Source organism: Phascolarctos cinereus, unplaced genomic scaffold (genome assembly GCF_003287225.1).
Source record: "Phascolarctos cinereus isolate Bilbo 61053 unplaced genomic scaffold, phaCin_HiC Scaffold_726;HRSCAF=1367, whole genome shotgun sequence".
In the NCBI taxonomy this organism is placed as follows: Eukaryota; Metazoa; Chordata; class Mammalia; order Diprotodontia; family Phascolarctidae; genus Phascolarctos; species Phascolarctos cinereus.
Window position 1 is genome coordinate 367,481,887 of NW_027556098.1, and position 15,578 is coordinate 367,497,464.

General features: G+C 44.6%; 1 protein-coding gene across 5 annotated transcripts in view; it reads right to left on the minus strand.

The window, feature by feature from the left end:
- The window catches only part of LOC110206214 (zinc finger and SCAN domain-containing protein 20), a 28,955-nt gene extending 13,857 nt beyond the window's left edge, over positions 1-15,098 (minus strand). For 2 of the 5 annotated variants that reach the window (XM_020983410.2, XM_020983406.2), the window contains exons 1-5: positions 15,027-15,098; positions 11,759-12,284; positions 7,570-7,765; positions 5,494-5,570; positions 5,077-5,194 (exon numbers count right to left, since the gene is read on the minus strand). In XM_020983410.2, the coding sequence (XP_020839069.1) occupies positions 5,077-5,194; positions 5,494-5,570; positions 7,570-7,765; positions 11,759-12,160 (793 nt within the window). In that variant the 5' untranslated portion in view covers positions 12,161-12,284; positions 15,027-15,098. Of the gene's footprint in view, positions 1-5,076; positions 5,195-5,493; positions 5,571-7,569; positions 7,766-9,282; positions 9,363-11,758; positions 12,285-13,083; positions 13,651-13,677; positions 14,338-15,026 lie in introns of those variants that run through there. The other 3 variants (XM_020983407.2, XM_020983408.2, XM_020983411.2) reach the window with 3 other exon arrangements.
- Positions 15,099-15,578: the final 480 nt, after the last annotated feature.

Genomic DNA, 15,578 nt, shown 5'->3' on the forward strand with positions numbered 1-15,578 from the left:
AGGAAGCTGCTAGCAAGGACCAGACTTTCACAAGATCAAGAAAAAGACCCTTTGGTCTGGTCAGGAAACTTCTAACAGGAAAATATTGTTAAGACTGATAATTTCTTCTGTACCAGAATTTTACAAATTCTTGATCTGATCCCTCTACCAATCAACGTGGCCAGTGGTTAATGAAGTAACTGAACTCAGGCAGCTCTGTAGGGACTTTTCCATTAAGATATATGGACGAACCACAGCATGGCTCTCCAGAGCACTCTGGCACCTCCCTGTACTCCTCTTAATTACAACTTAGCTCCCAGTCAATTCATTCTTCTTACGGAAAAGCATGGAGAAAAGCCCTGGGAACCCCAAAACCTGATACAAAAACTCTTAGTAAAGTTAAACTGGGAGTTAATCAGAAAGCTGAATCTGCCTGTGAGTAGCACAAATCACATTAGATGATAATGATATTTTTGCAGCACTTTTAAGGTTTGCAAAATACTCTGTTACCTTATTGGATCCTCCCAATAAACCCTATTGTAGGTACTATTATTATTCCCATCTTACAAATGAAGAAACTGAGGCTGAGATTAAGAGATCTGTCCAGGGTCCCAGAACTCATGTCTGAGGCTGGATTTGAACTCAGGTCTTCCTGGCTCCAGGCCAAGCAGTCTATCCACTGTACCACTAAGCTGCCTAGGAAAAGAGCTGGGAAAAGTCAGGAAGGAGAAAGAGAAAGACAGAGAATCCAGTCAGCTTTCTAACATTAATGAAGTAATCAAAAATAATTATGAGGCCCTGGAAATAAAATTCAGATTAGGATGCAGAAGGCTTAGAACTAACTAGAAAGGACCTTACAGACCACCTAGCAGCCACCCAGCCCCTACAGAAGCCTCTTTATTCAAACATTAAATATAAAAACATGTCTCAGGGCCAAATGGAAATGACTTTTAGATCATTTCTGCCTCTAGTCCATGGGCTCTTAACCATTCTTGTGTCCTGCACCCCTTCAGCCTTCTTGGAAAGTTTTTAAATGCATTAAATACAGGGGATTCTAGAGGAAACAAAATATACTGGAATGCAGTTATAAAATATTTTTTAAAACACCAAGTTCATAGTCAGTTGATAAGCATTTATAAAGTATATTCTATGTGCCCTATTATCTGCCTGGCACTGTGCTAAAGCTGCTAAATAGACCCTGGGTTATAAGAACTCCTGATCTAGTTAGATCAATTAGAATAATGGAGAAGAGAGCATGGGATTAGTGGAGCTATAGATAAGATGAGGCAAGATGAGATGAGATAACCCAAGATCCTCCTTGCCCTCAAGAAATCTAGAGGAATAGGGCACAGTGACAAGGAGAGACTACCAAATCAACTAATTAGACACATTATAGTCAATGATACATCAAGGTTTTACACTGAGGGCTCTGAGTGACAAATGGGCCCCCAGTTAAATAGAGAAGAAAGAAAGAGAAACAGGCTCAGTGGCAAACAGAATAAGCTGGTGTGAGGTGCCAGCAGAACACACAGATGGAAAGGCACGTCTGGAGCTCAGAAAGGCCAAAGCTAGAAAGAGAGACTGAAAGAAGAGAGAAGACGTGAGGATGGAATCTAGGGGAGGGTCTGAGAAAGTGCAGAAAGAGAAAGTAGGGGGCATTCTTAGTCAGGTGAGGGTTGGGCTAGACGTTCTCTCGTGACAGACTCTTGATGACTCCAGATGACAAGTTTTTGGAGGACAGTCACCTTAATAAGGGTCTAGGAAAAAGAAAAAAGAACTAGTGAAAAAGTCAGAGAAGGGGGTTATTATACCTCAATTCGATAGGCTGGCACCATTTAAACAAAGAAAGATGTTCATTTATTGGTTAATGCCTCAGTTGAGCACGCATGCCCCTGGAATCTTAAAGACTTAGAAAGCATACTAACCTAATCTGGAGATAAGAAATATTATTAAAGGAATGTCTTGGAAGCACTTGGAAAGGAAAGAAGTGACACCAAAGGTTCATCAAAAACAAGTCATGCCACATTAATAAAGTCACTTCCTTTTTCTGGCAGGATTACATAACTGGCCATATTTATAGATTCTCTTTTCTATGCCACTGATCTTTGTTTAATCCAAACCAGATAGTTTTGATAATTGCTAATATATTAACCTGGCAATTCAAGGAAACGCCTGGTTTTCCACAAGGAAAGTGACAACATCTCTCAAGATTTCCTTGTAGAAAGGAGACAAGTGGGATGGCTCAGTGGCCTTCAAACTTTTCTTGATAGCACACTTCAATCGTAAAAAATGTTTTGAGCACATACCCCCAATGTGTATATTTACTTACAAGTTATATACATTACTATTGGGTGAATAACTACGTACATTATAAAACCTACACAAAAATAGACATTTCAGAAAAAGATAAAAATGAAATAATATCTTGTTCTGGAGTCAAGAGGGAACCAATGGAGTTTACTAAGTAGGGGAGTAACATGGTCAAACCTGAAAATGACTTTGGCAATTGTATGGAGAGTAGACTGCAGAAGGCAAGAAGGGCAAGACTTGCATGAGGGAGCCTAATCAGGAGCCTTCAGGAACAGTGCAGGCCAGAAGCGATAGGGACCTTGACTAGAATGGTGGTGCTTTAGGGAAGAGGAGATACACCTGAGGGATATTATGACAAGAGAAATGATAAGACTGGGTAACTAACTACGTATGGGGAGTGAGAATGAGGAGTCAAGGATGACACTGAAGCTGTTTGGGTGACTGGAAGCACTGTGGTGGCCTCAGCAGTAAAAGGGAAGTTTGGAAAAAGGGTGGGTTTTCAACAATGTAAGGGGAGGAAGGAATGAGCATTTATTAAGAGTTAACTATACGCCAGGCACTGTGCTAAGCACTTTACAAATATTATTTAATTTAATAATGATACAATGGTAAGGATAGCTTCAATCCAGATCACAATCCATCCAAGCCTCTTCATCCTATGTAAATCACTTTGTCCCACCCAAAATGAAAAGGGGTACTAAACATAGCTATGAGGTGATCTGGGGAAAAGGGGTTGGTAAGCTGGGAGCTTGGAGAAGTGTTCCCAATAGCCCTTGCACAGCTGCTGCTGTGAGTGCCCACAGAGTAGGCCCAACTCAGGTGAAATTGTGGGATGTTGGACAGTGGAGGGAGGGAGAAGAGTTGGGAAGTGCTGAAAGATAAGAGTGGGTTTATTTGTGTTAGAGATAAGCATCATTATTGATTATTTCAGACAGAGTAGAAGATGAGCCATCTTTCTACCAACTGATTGATCACATACCCTTTAGGGTTAAGCCAAATTTGGAGACCACAGTTAGGTGAATTCAGAAGTAGCTGAATGACCAGAATTCTATCAAGAAATTACAAAAGGACATAGACAAGAAATGCACTGGATGAAAAGGTATGGGAAGAATGAAATCCGTATCATCGAAGGGTGTTTCCACATTGATCCCAGATACACTATAGCACTGAAGTAATTAAATTTTACATCTTGTGCTTGGATTCAAAAAACCAATCGCACAGGCACAAGATAGGGGGAGATATGGCCAGACAATAATTCAAATGAAAAAGATCTGGGGGTTTTCAGAACCTGCAAGTTTGTTATGAGGTAATCACTTTCCTAGCTGCCAGAAGAGCTAAAGCAATCTTAAGCAACATTAGGAAGAACGCAGGAGGTAGCAGTCCCAACATACTCTGCCCTGTTTTAAAATGACACTAACAAACTGGAGTGTGTGTGGAGCAGAGCAACAAGGCTGGTGGGGTAAGTGGATGCCATGCTACCAGAGGGCTAGTGGAAGCAACACTATCTCATGGAAGCAACATCTATTTAGCCTAAAGAAGAGACCTGAACTCCCCTGTTCATACAGTCTTTAAGGATCTGAAGGGCTAGCATGGGTGAGAGGGGCTAGACTTGTTCCCCTTGGTCCTAGAGCAAAAAAAACAAGAGAAATCAGCGAAGGTGGAGGTGAAGCTGGCTTTGACCCAATAGTAAATAAATAAATGGATGGATAGATAGATGAATGAGTAAGGAAAAGAAGGTGGAGGGGGGAAGAGAGAGAGAGACAGACAGAGAGAGATTTCCTAACAATTAGAGCCACCCAAAGCTGAAGTGGGCTTCCCTAAGAGGCAGCCAGTCTCCCCATCAGCAGAGACCAGAGGACCATGACCACGTGACAGGGTTGTTATACAGGGGATTCCTACTCAGATACAGGCTAGACAAGGTGACCTTTAAGAGTCCTTACAGTTCTGAAATGCTATGTAGATAAAGGCCAGCCATCTCCGCCACTTTGGTAACCTTGAGTAGTCACAGACTGCTGCTTAGAAATCCTCTAGGAAACAATCTCATTTACAGATAGAGAAACTGAGGGCCCAGGAGGTTAACTGATATGTCCATGGCCCCACAGCTGGTCACTGGAGCCCTGATTCCTAGGGCTCTCTGGTGCTGTTTCCATAAGGTCACCTGCACATATGTAAGAGCATGTGTGTGAATCAGGGTAAACAAACTTTGTGATTTGTAAACCTTTAAGAAGTAGAATTCTGTACCTACTGGCATTATGTCTTAAAGCTTCTGTCCCTTGGATACATGTTTAGTGACAGCCTTCTGACTTCCTGCCTACTGTTCATTTGTCTACATCTCACAGTCACCTCAAAGGGTTTGAAGCACCCCACGGAGAAAATGCCAAAATAGCAGAGAAGCGCAAAGAGCCAAATTCTTATCATTATACCACAAAAGAAGCTATTACTGTCTTTATAAAGACAATGTAGTTGACATCAATTTCCTTGAAACATGTATGAAGACATGGGACACAAGTGGGAATGACACAAACGATGGAAACCTGACCAGGCTACTATGAAGAAGGGAACCCAATGATGTCATGTAAGCACACTCTCCCACCCATGAGAAGAACTGGGGATGGGAAGTTTGCAACAATGCTGGATATGAGCCTGTCCTGCAGAGGGCACGAGTTGGGGTCCTAGTCCTCATCACACAGGCACTGACTCCACGGAATAGCCACCCAAAGAGCTATCAGAGAACAAAATGCACCAGAATCAGATGGCTTCTCAATTATAAGAGCAATCAGGCCTTACCCAGCGAAAGCTTATTTCCATAATTCTCTCTTGTGGCATCCTTGCAGACAACCTTCCGAGCAGGGTTCCCATGGCTTGCAGAGAAGTACAAAGATGCATCCTCATCTGTTATCGACCCCTGAAACAATCCAAGGTCCCCCTGGTCAGGATCTATAACTCAGGGACAATTCCCCGGCCCACCTGGCATAACAGATCCAAAGGGATGAATCCAAGACAAATTACTTAAGGTTTCCCAAGGATGGGGTTTGTGTCAAAAGAGGCAACATGAAAATGGAAGAAGACCAGAAGATGGGGAAACAAGGGAGTGATCTACAGCAAAAGCAAGACTCTCCAGCATGGACTTAGAGACAGGGTGAGTGGGGCCCAGTATGAGAGTGGATCTGCACTCAAGAGAGGAAAGAACAAACTGCAACTTACCTGGGAGTCAACTGCCACCTCCCAGTCCCCAACACTCCCCATCTTAGGCAGGGCAGGAACCCGGGGTGCAAGGACAGCTGAGGAGAAGAATGAAGACATTTCATTCCAAGTGCCCACAACTTAAGCACCTTGGAAACACCCAGACCAATCCTTCTTCGTATCTGTTGCTGCCCCTATGTTTGGGGGCTGGCAAACACTTGCCCTGGTGAGAGCATATCCCCATCTCATGGATGACTAACAAAGGAACCTCAGACAACTGCACACAGCAACAAACACTAACTTCCTGTAGTACACCTTCAGAAGCAATCTGAGAACTGGAAAAACAGATGTAAAGGGAGAAAGGGAAAATCCTGACTCCAATATCCAATACAGATATTTACTTGAGACAAAGCAACAGACATGATGGGTAGACTCCAGCTCAAAATCCAGAGTACACTGGTATCCAACTGCTCCGCTGAGTATTTACATCTATCAAAACCTCTACAATGTTACCACCCACTCTACCATGGGATGGAAAAGGGATAACTTTGATTACATTAAATTTAAAAGATTTTGCACAAACAATACCAATGCTACCAAGATTAGAAGGAAAGCAGAAAACTAGGGAAAAATTTTTTGCAGCAAGCTTCTTTGATAAAGACTGTATTTCTCAAATATATAGAGAACTGAGGCAAATTTATAAGAATATAAGTTCTTCTCCAATTGTAAATGGTCAAATGATATGAAAGGCAGTTTTTAGAAGAAGAAATCAAACCTATTTATAGTCATATGAAAAAATGCTCCAAATCACTACTGATTAGAGAAATGTAAATTAAAATAACTCTAAGGTACCACCTCACATCTATCAGAATGGCCAATTTGACAGAAAAGGAAAATAACACATGTTGGAAGGGATGTGGAAAAAAACACAAGGACACTAATGCACTGCTGGTGGAGTTGTGAACTGATCTAACCATTCTGGAGAACAATTTGGAACTATGCCCAAAGGGCTAAAAAAAACTGTGCATACTCTTTGACCCAGAAATACCACTACTAAGTCGGTGGCCCAAAGAGATTAAAAAAAAAAAAAAAGAGGACCTATTTGTACAAAAATATTTACAGCAGTTCTTTTTGTGGTGGCAAAGGATTGGAAATTGAGGGAAAGCCCATCAATTGGGGAATGGTTGAACAAGTTGTGATATGATTGTGATGGAATACTATTGTGCTTTAAAAAATGACAAGGAGGATGCTTTCACAAAAATCCTGGAAAGATTTACATGAACTGATGCAAAGTGAAGTAAGCAGAACCAGGAGAACATTGCACACAGTAACAGCAACATCGTAAGGATCAACAACTGTGAATGATTTGGCTCTTCTTGGCAATACAATGATACAAAACAATTCCAAAGGACTCATGATGAAAAATGTTATCCACCTCCAAAGAAAGAACTGATGGGAGTCGGAATGCAGATCAAAGCATACTTTCTAACTTTGCTTGGTTTTCTTGGGCATTTTTTTTCCATGTCTTTTTTTTCACAACATGACTAATACGGAAATATGTATTGCACAACTGCACAAGTATAATCTATACCAAATTATTTGCTTTCTCAATGAAGGGGGAGGGGAGAGAGGGAAGAAAAGAATTTGGAACTCAAAATCTAAAAAAATATTAAAAGTTTTCACCTCTTTTTTTTTACAATTTTGAGTTCCAAATTCTCTTCCCCCCCCATTGAGAAGGCAAGCAATTTGATAAAGATTATACATGTGCAGTTATACAAAAGATAACCAAAAAGTATACAGATAGACAGATATAGATATAAGTATTATTTTTGGTTTTGTTTTTTTTTTCTTTTTTTTTGTTTTAGGCAATTGGGGTTAAGTGACTTGCCCAGGGTCACACAGCTAGTACGTGTCAAGTGTTTGGTCTGAGGCCGGATTTGAACTCAGGTCCCTTCTGACTTCAGGGCTGGTGTTCTATCCACTGTGCCACCTAGCTGCCCTCGATACAAGTATTTTTTTAAATGTTACGGCCTACTTGCTGATGTCTAAACCCCTTAGGCAGAGTTCTCCTTCACCCCACAAGGCCCTGGTTCTCACCATTCTCTTTAAGAGGCCGTGGTTCCTCCTTGGGCTGGTGCTGCTCAGGCAGCCCTGGGCAGGGATTCTGCAGTGGCTGTTTCTGGGATTGTCCCTCAGACTGGCGGTCCATGGACTCTATCTCTGAATCTGTCACTGCTTCCAAAGGCCTAGACTTCTTCGAGGATACTTCCTGTCCATGTGCACTGGCAGTAATCTGTGGGAAAACCTCCAATTATCATCACTCAACAAATCCCTGGTTGGGAGTATATCGCATTGCAAGAAATGCTAATATCTTTGATTCAAACCAGTGCTGGTTTATGTGGGACATGGTTAAATGTCCTAAGACAGGAGTTTAAAAACACACACACACAACAGGATTTATATATTCATATGATTTAGAACTGAAAGGGGCTTAGAGACCATCTAGCCCAGCACCCTCATTTTATACATGATTAAACTACAGCACAGAGAGGTTAAGAGGCACATTCCAAGTCACTCTGAGGTTAAAGGGCTTACTCCAGGAGAAATCATATGCTAATAATAAGTAGCAAAGGATTTGAACCCAGGTAATGGGATTCAAATGCTGAGATTCTGTGAAATCCAATGGTCTTCTCACACCACTGAATTACTGTGGTAATTCACTTATTCCAACAATGCAGCCTTTGTTCAAGACATCTCTAGAATCATCCTTGGAAGTTACCTCCAGGATACCAAAAAAGCAGATCCACAGTTTCACCTTCCCAAGGGCTTTACACATTACACAATGCTTTCCTCAGAACACTCTTGGGGGGCAGGAAGTGGAAACATTATTCCTGTTTTACACACGGGGACAACCTTCCCTGAGTCACCAAAGTTAGGGCTAGCAATCAAACTCAGATCTTCTGACTAGGGTCCTGTGTTTTCTCCACTATCTCATGCTGCCTCTGAGTCCGAGCCATATTACACCATTTACTGACCACAACTGACACTAAATTGAAGCTAATTCCAAAAATCCAATTCACCTTCAAAGAACAAAGATTTGCCAACAAAGAAGACATTGGGAAGGCAGTCCACTACTGTGGAAACAGTGCTAGATTTGGCATCAGAGGACCCAGGCTCAAGTCTTTATGCCTCCCTGACTCTTGCCACCTGTGTGATGTATGAAGTCCCTGAGTATCCTGAGGATAAATCACTGAACTTCTCTGGGCCTCAGTTTCTTTACCTGTAAAATGAAGAGGCTGGGCTAGATGACCTCTAAGGGCTGTTCTATGGTCCTATATTGAAAAGAATGTGCCACAGGTCATTCCAGAAGAGCAATTTCTGAATGTTCTGAGCTACAGCAGCCTCGCTGGAACATCTTCAGCCTCCTCTGAGGTCTGCTTTGAAAGAGGTCCAAATGTTCATAAGTTTCGTTAACTTAGTGCCAGATGATGTGTGGCTTTCCCTTGCCTGGCTCAACAAAACCTCACACCTACCCTCCCTGCCAACCCTCCAGTATTACTACTCCCAAGTGGAGATGACAGCAGGGGCCAGTATCAAGGCAAAGATAAGGAAAAAATGTATTCACTAAGAGGGGAAAGTGAGCAGGAGTTAATGACAAATTGGCTGTGGCAAGCCAAGTTGATTTTCCCTGCCTAGAATGCCTGTTTTTCCATTCTTTCTGCCCACTGAAATCCTACTCATCTTATAGGACTCAGCTCAAAGGCTACCTTCTCCGTGAAGCCTTTCGAGAACACTTAACCAGAAACTTACCTTTCCTTTCGCAGAGCCCAAATGTTCTTTGTGCCTTAGTGCTTCTGAGCTCATTGGGTTCTCTTTATTACGACAGCCTTCTGTATATAATGTGAGAGAAGACTTAGAAGTGGGCATACTGGCTGTTTTCAAGTATTTTTTGGAAGGGCTGTTAAGAAGAGGAATCAGGGCAGCAAGGTGGTGCAGTGGATAGAGCACCGGCCTGAAGTCAGGAGGACCTGAGTTCAAATCTGGCCTCAGACCAAACACTTGACACTTACTAGCTGTGTGACCCTGGGCAAGTCACTTAACCCCAATCACCTTAAAAAAAAAAAAAAGGAATCAGAGTTCTGGAGCCTGGCCTGAGAAGGAAGAATGAGAAACAGTGGGTAGATGCTACAGCTCTGCAAACTTGACAAGCTGCAAGAGAAAATGTCTTACCAGTGAGATTTCCTCCCACAGTGGAATGTGCTGCCACAAAAGGTAGTGAGTAGGAGGCCCTAAATGACCACTTGTTTGTCTTTCCTAGAAATGATTCCTGTTCAGGTGGAGGTTGACCAAAACTATACTGGAAAGGTAGAAGTCTCCATCTCAGATTCTGTGTCTGTGTTAATACAAGGGGAAAAAATACTAAAATGGTCCAAGAAGACTCCAAGGCCAGGTTTTTCCAAGGAAGTGTAGGCATGAAAACCATGGAAATAACATGGAAGTCCTCAGCTCTACTGCCAGGCAAGGGCAAAGGCCAAAAACATTCTGGTGGTCACTGGCAAAACATGTGGCATAATGGACAGAGTGCTAGACTTAAGAGTCAGGAAGACCCAAGTTCAAATCCTACATCAGATACTAACTGTGTGACCCTGGGCATGTCATTAATTTCTGTCTGTTTCCTCATCTGTAAAAATGGGGATAATGATAATGCCTGTCTCACAGGGTTGTTGTGAGGATTAAATGAGGTAATATATACTTTGCGAACCTTAAAGCACTAAAAACAAAGGCTAGCTAGCATTATTGTAACCTAGCATGAACACCTGTTAGCAATTAGCAAAGGCTATGATCATCAGGTACAGTCCATCAGAAAATAGAAGTCTAGCACGATCACCATGCATGTTTGTGTCCCAGCACAATGAAGAATGCTGCTAATGCTAATACGGATTAGGTGAATGGTAGGGGGGAGCTCATGAATCCAAATCATGGTCCACTTCTCTTCTGATGGACAGGTGAACTAGAACTGAGAGAGCTACAGACATTCCTGTTATACATGGATCTACTGGAGCAGAAATTACTGGGATCAGAATATCAGTTCTTACCTAAGGGCCATACACCCCCCAGCTCTGAAGGGAATAGTTATGTCCTGCAATGGGCAAGTTCTTTCGGAGAATTTTAAAAGAGGGAGAATTGTTAACATCCAGGCAACAACTACCAAAGAGAAAAGCCCTCAGGGAATTCTGTGCCTGGTGGCAGGATAAGGCTTCTTGGCAATGCTTCCTGATAGTAAAGGGGAATTCCCCCTGGAGGGAGGAAGTGAATAGGTGAGAAAAAAAAGCAACTACTGGTACAACTCACTTGAGACTTAGCCCTATAGGAACCACATGCCAAGAAGCAGAAGTTGCCACTTCCTTCCCTTCCACAGCTCATATGAAGAGGGAGGTACTACATGATCTGGTCCTCTGCCCCTCAAAGCCCAATATTTTAATTTGCCATTTTTTCTAACCTGTGTAAATCCTATGATCAGGAACAGAAGAAATTCTCTTTATATCTTTCAAACTCCCTAAAATAGGCTGCAGCTACTGTCAGATTTGGGACTCGACCACTTGCAATGCTGGCATCCCCAAAATCTAGGAGACACAGCCATAAAATGTATTTCTTCAGTTAGAATCCTATTTTCCCCCCATGGACTTCCATTGCAAAACTGGAGTTTACTGGGGACTTTGTGCCCACTGGTCTTGATCTTCTCATTGAAGTTTCTCAGCTCTAAGAAAAGGGAATTTTGGTCAGCTGATGTGGACTATGAGCTAAGCAGTCAAGGCCATTAGAATAGTAATACTGTCTTATTCTGGATATTGAAGTGAAAAGAAGAGGCATAAGAAACAAAGACTGGAAAGAGGGAGGCTGAGTAAGCAGGAGAGGAAGGTAAGAGAAGTGCATCTGGCAGGGAATGGGCCAGTAATAATAACAGCACCATTGTCCTTTAACCCAGAAAGCAGCAAGGTGGTTGGGATAGAAGTTAGATACCTGCTCTCATAGAATGAGCAGGGTCCAAGCCCCTTCTCTGATGAACATGGTTTGTGTGACCCTGAGCAGATCGACTTCATCCTTCTATGCCCCTAAACAACCCCCTAAAAGTATAGATTGTCAAATGTTTGCATATCTGCATTAGTCAAGAGAGGCTCCCTACACTAATGAAATTAGAGGCCATGACCCTCCCCTCCACCAAAAAAAAAAAATTTAACCAGGCCCTTTAGTGCATTTCAGAAGCTCGCCTCATTCCCCTCCTTACCTCCTGTCCTGGTCTCCTAGGATTTTCCTGCCAATCCTCCACCAAAGCCACAGCCTCCTCACCACTCTCTGGGTGATGCTCTCGCACCCAGCTTTGGACCTCCCTGGGTAAGATATTCAGGAACTGCTCCAGCACCAGCAGCTCCAGGATCTGCTCTTTCATACGCACCTCCGGCCTCAGCCACCGACAACAAAGCTCCCAGAGCTGACTAAAAGCCTGGTGGGGTCCAGACACCTCCTGATACTGAAACTGCCGGAAACGCTGACGGGAGATCTCAAGATCGAGTTCATCTCCCCAAAGAGAAGATTCTTGTTTCCAGGAGGAATCTTCTTCTAATTTCACTATGAGGAGCCCCTCCTGCTCTGCTGGAGACTGAACTGGGGACTCAAGGGCAGTGGCCATAGTAGAGTGTGTTGAGTGGCTTCAAATAGGCTGGGCTCCAACCTAGGTGGACCTCCTCCTTGTTTGCCTTATCACCTCGAGATGGGCAGGTGCCTGTAACCGAGGGGCTTCTCCCCCTAGATCCCTAGGAACAGAGACACAAAGGATGTGAGCAGAAAGGACCAAGCAGACTTATTCTGCTCTCACTTACCCTGGCATTCCAAGAATAAAAGGTTGCTATATAATCCCAACCCAGACTTCTTCCCTCAACGATAGTCAAAAAGCTGCTCTCATGTGCCTGCTTGCCAATCTTTCTCTCATCAGGAATGCTTTGTTTGTGAGGCCCCCTCACCCACAAGCAGGAAGCTGGATCACAGTCTGATACCAAACTCAGAAAAGGCAGTGGCAGGCCTCTTTGCAAAAGGCAGCAGAGGTAAGTCAAATGATTTGGCTATGAATCTGAAAACACAATTTATTCACGGGGAAGTACAGGTTTTCATCCATGCTATATACAGTAACAAAAGCTATCAGCATTACTCGGGTGAGGCAGAGATGGCCAAGCTAAAAAATGCCTTCCAAAGCTTCAGAGGGAATTATACTGCAGGATCAAATTAATCCCATTTCTGAATCTCACAAAAACTGAGCTCAGATTAACATGGGTCAGAGGAATGGTTTTAGCATTTTTGACATTGACATTTTGACATGTTGTTCCCCACTGGGCTGCGTACTCAACAGGTACAGTATCATAGCCAGGCAGTAACACTGCAGCAAAAGGACCAGGTGGGTGTAGATTTTTCCAATCTTAGGAAGCTGGGATCACAGATCATATGGCAAATCTGGTGTTTAAAAGTTCTTTACCCAAAGAGTAGGGCAGGTGATACTCTAAAATTGCTAAGAATATACATAATTCAGTTATGAAACAGAAATCACAACTCTTTCATTACCAGAAAATCATCACAGCCTTTTCTCCCCCTTTCTCAGAAGAATTCTGATAGCAATGAAACAGTCAAATGTAGTTGGCCAAACAGCTGCTCAACTCAGCTCCATGTCAAAAGCTGGCCCAGTTCCCTATAAATTCCAGATGCTATGATCTATACAAGTCTGGCCTGGAAAGACTCTACTCCCATGAGTTCTCCCCCTGGCTCTAAGTCTCCTTAGGAGACTGACAGTACTAAAGTATCATTGGAGGTTGGCTACTAACCCCAAGACCTGCAAGAGTGATTTAAATTCCCTACAAAGATCTCAAGATTGAACCTGGCCTACTCAATCATTCTTAGAATTAAAGACAATCAAGTCCCAGTACAGACTATCTCTTTTCTCCATACCAATACTGAGCCACAAATGATAGGGATATATTTCCCATGCCCAAATCACAGGGCTCGGCTGGACTCTAACTAACTTTAAATTTAATATGGTATAGCCAAACAGCCTTTTGATTTCTTTAACGGACATTCACCCACCCAGCATATGTAGACAATCCATACATGATAAGGGAGAGAGAAAACTGAACACACTTATCATATGCTATATATCATTACCTAGAGAGTCCCTGTGCTTCTTCAGAGAATAAGAGAAAGGAACAAGCATTTATTTAGTCCTATCATGTACCAGGCACTGTGCTAAGTGCTTTTTACAATTATCATCTTATCTGATCCTTTATTACACTGAGTCCCCAGGACCTCCCATGCTACTCTTCTTCCCTGGCTTATGAGATTATTCCTGTCTAAAACCTCTTTATACCCTAAATACCAAGGTTCTCACTACCCCCTGTCTCCACACTAGCTCCTACTCTCCATAAGCTTCCTTTCTTCATCTTTTCATCTCCATCCCTCTCTCTCTCTCCTTCTCATTCCTGTCTCCCCAGCTCCCTCCAGCTGCCACTCTTCCTTAGCCTTGTACCCTCACCACTTTATTGCCCTTTCCTTTCTTTTGCCTGTATCTTACTACAGCCTTTGTCCCAGCTTGCACCCCAATCCTACTCTCTGATCTATCTCTTCCAATCTACTCTTCTTACCCCCTCTAACCCTCTCTCCTCCCCTGCTATTTTGAGACCCTTGTCCATCTTCCCTACTCGATATTCTTCCCTTCTTCACCCCCTCCATTCCACACACACACACACTCTTTCTCTTCCTATCTTTCACAGTTCCTCTCTTCTCTAGATCGTCTATTTATTGTTACCTGTCCCACTATCCCTGTCCTGTTCCCTCCTTCTCCCCCATCCTTCCTGAGTACCCCAGTCCCTCTCCCCTCCACTCCCTGCCCCTTTACTCTCATCCTCCAGGAGGTCAGGTCGCCCTCTGTCCCTCCTCCCCGAGTCCCTTCCCTGACCCCTTCTCCTGTTCTTCCCATTTCACAGACCTCCGCCCCCCCCTACTGTCTCTTCTCACCCCCGCCTTTCTGCCCCTCCTACCCTGCCCCAGAATGTCAGGGACCCCTGGGTCCCCGGTCCCTGGGTGTCCTTCCTGCCTCCTTCCCTTCTCTGTCCCTCCCCTGTCCTCTCTCAGTATCTCACACGCTTCCCCCAACCTCCCCTCCCCCAGAGTGTCAAGGCCCCTCCCCTAACCCCCTCCCTCCTCATCCTCTCCTCCCACTCCAGGATGCCAGGCTTCTCTGGCCCTCTCCCAACCCTGTGCCCCCTCATTCCCTCCCCTGCACCTCCCCAGCTGCCACAACCCCTCTGCCCCTTCCTCTTCTCCCTCCCATCTCAGCCCCTCCCCCGTCCTCCCTCAGGATGTCACGCCCCCCCCCCCATTCCCCCGCGCGTCCTCTCCGCACCCTGGCCCCAGCACCCCTACCTCTGCCCTGGGTCTCCCAAGAGGGACGTCTCTGGCCCACCCCCTACCCTAGGATGGGCGCGAGCCTCCCCTCCCCCGTAGCCCGCACTCACCTCACCCCTGCCGCCCCCCCTAGAGCTCCGGCGGAGCCGACCGCCGGGCGGAAGTGACCATTGGGCTCTCGCCGGGCACGCTGGGAATTTGAGTCCCGAGGGGCGGGGCCGCCTCTGAGACTACACCTCCCAGAGGGACCTGCGCCGCAGGCCTGAGGGCGGCTCGCGCTGCCTGCCTTTCTTTCAGATTGACGGCTCTCCTAACCAACAAGTGAGGAAGCCGCCAGTGAGGCCCTCCTCTGGGGGTGCCGGGGCGGAGCGCCAAGAGGGGGAACCGCCTGCGGGGCATGAGCTGCGGGAGGGTCTGGCTTAGCGTGGAGTCTGTCCCGACAAGTGCTGGGACCCCGATCCTGTACCCCAAGACCAACCTCTTATGGGCCCAGCCCGGCGAGAGACTCAGAAAGACTTTAAAGAGACGATAAGGGACAAAGCCACAGAGGCAGACACTAAGGGGAGACAGAGTCCGGAGATACCAAAGGACAGAGACACCGAGACAGAAAACACAGAGACATCAGAACAGAAGCACTGAGACAGAGAGCACAGAGATACCAA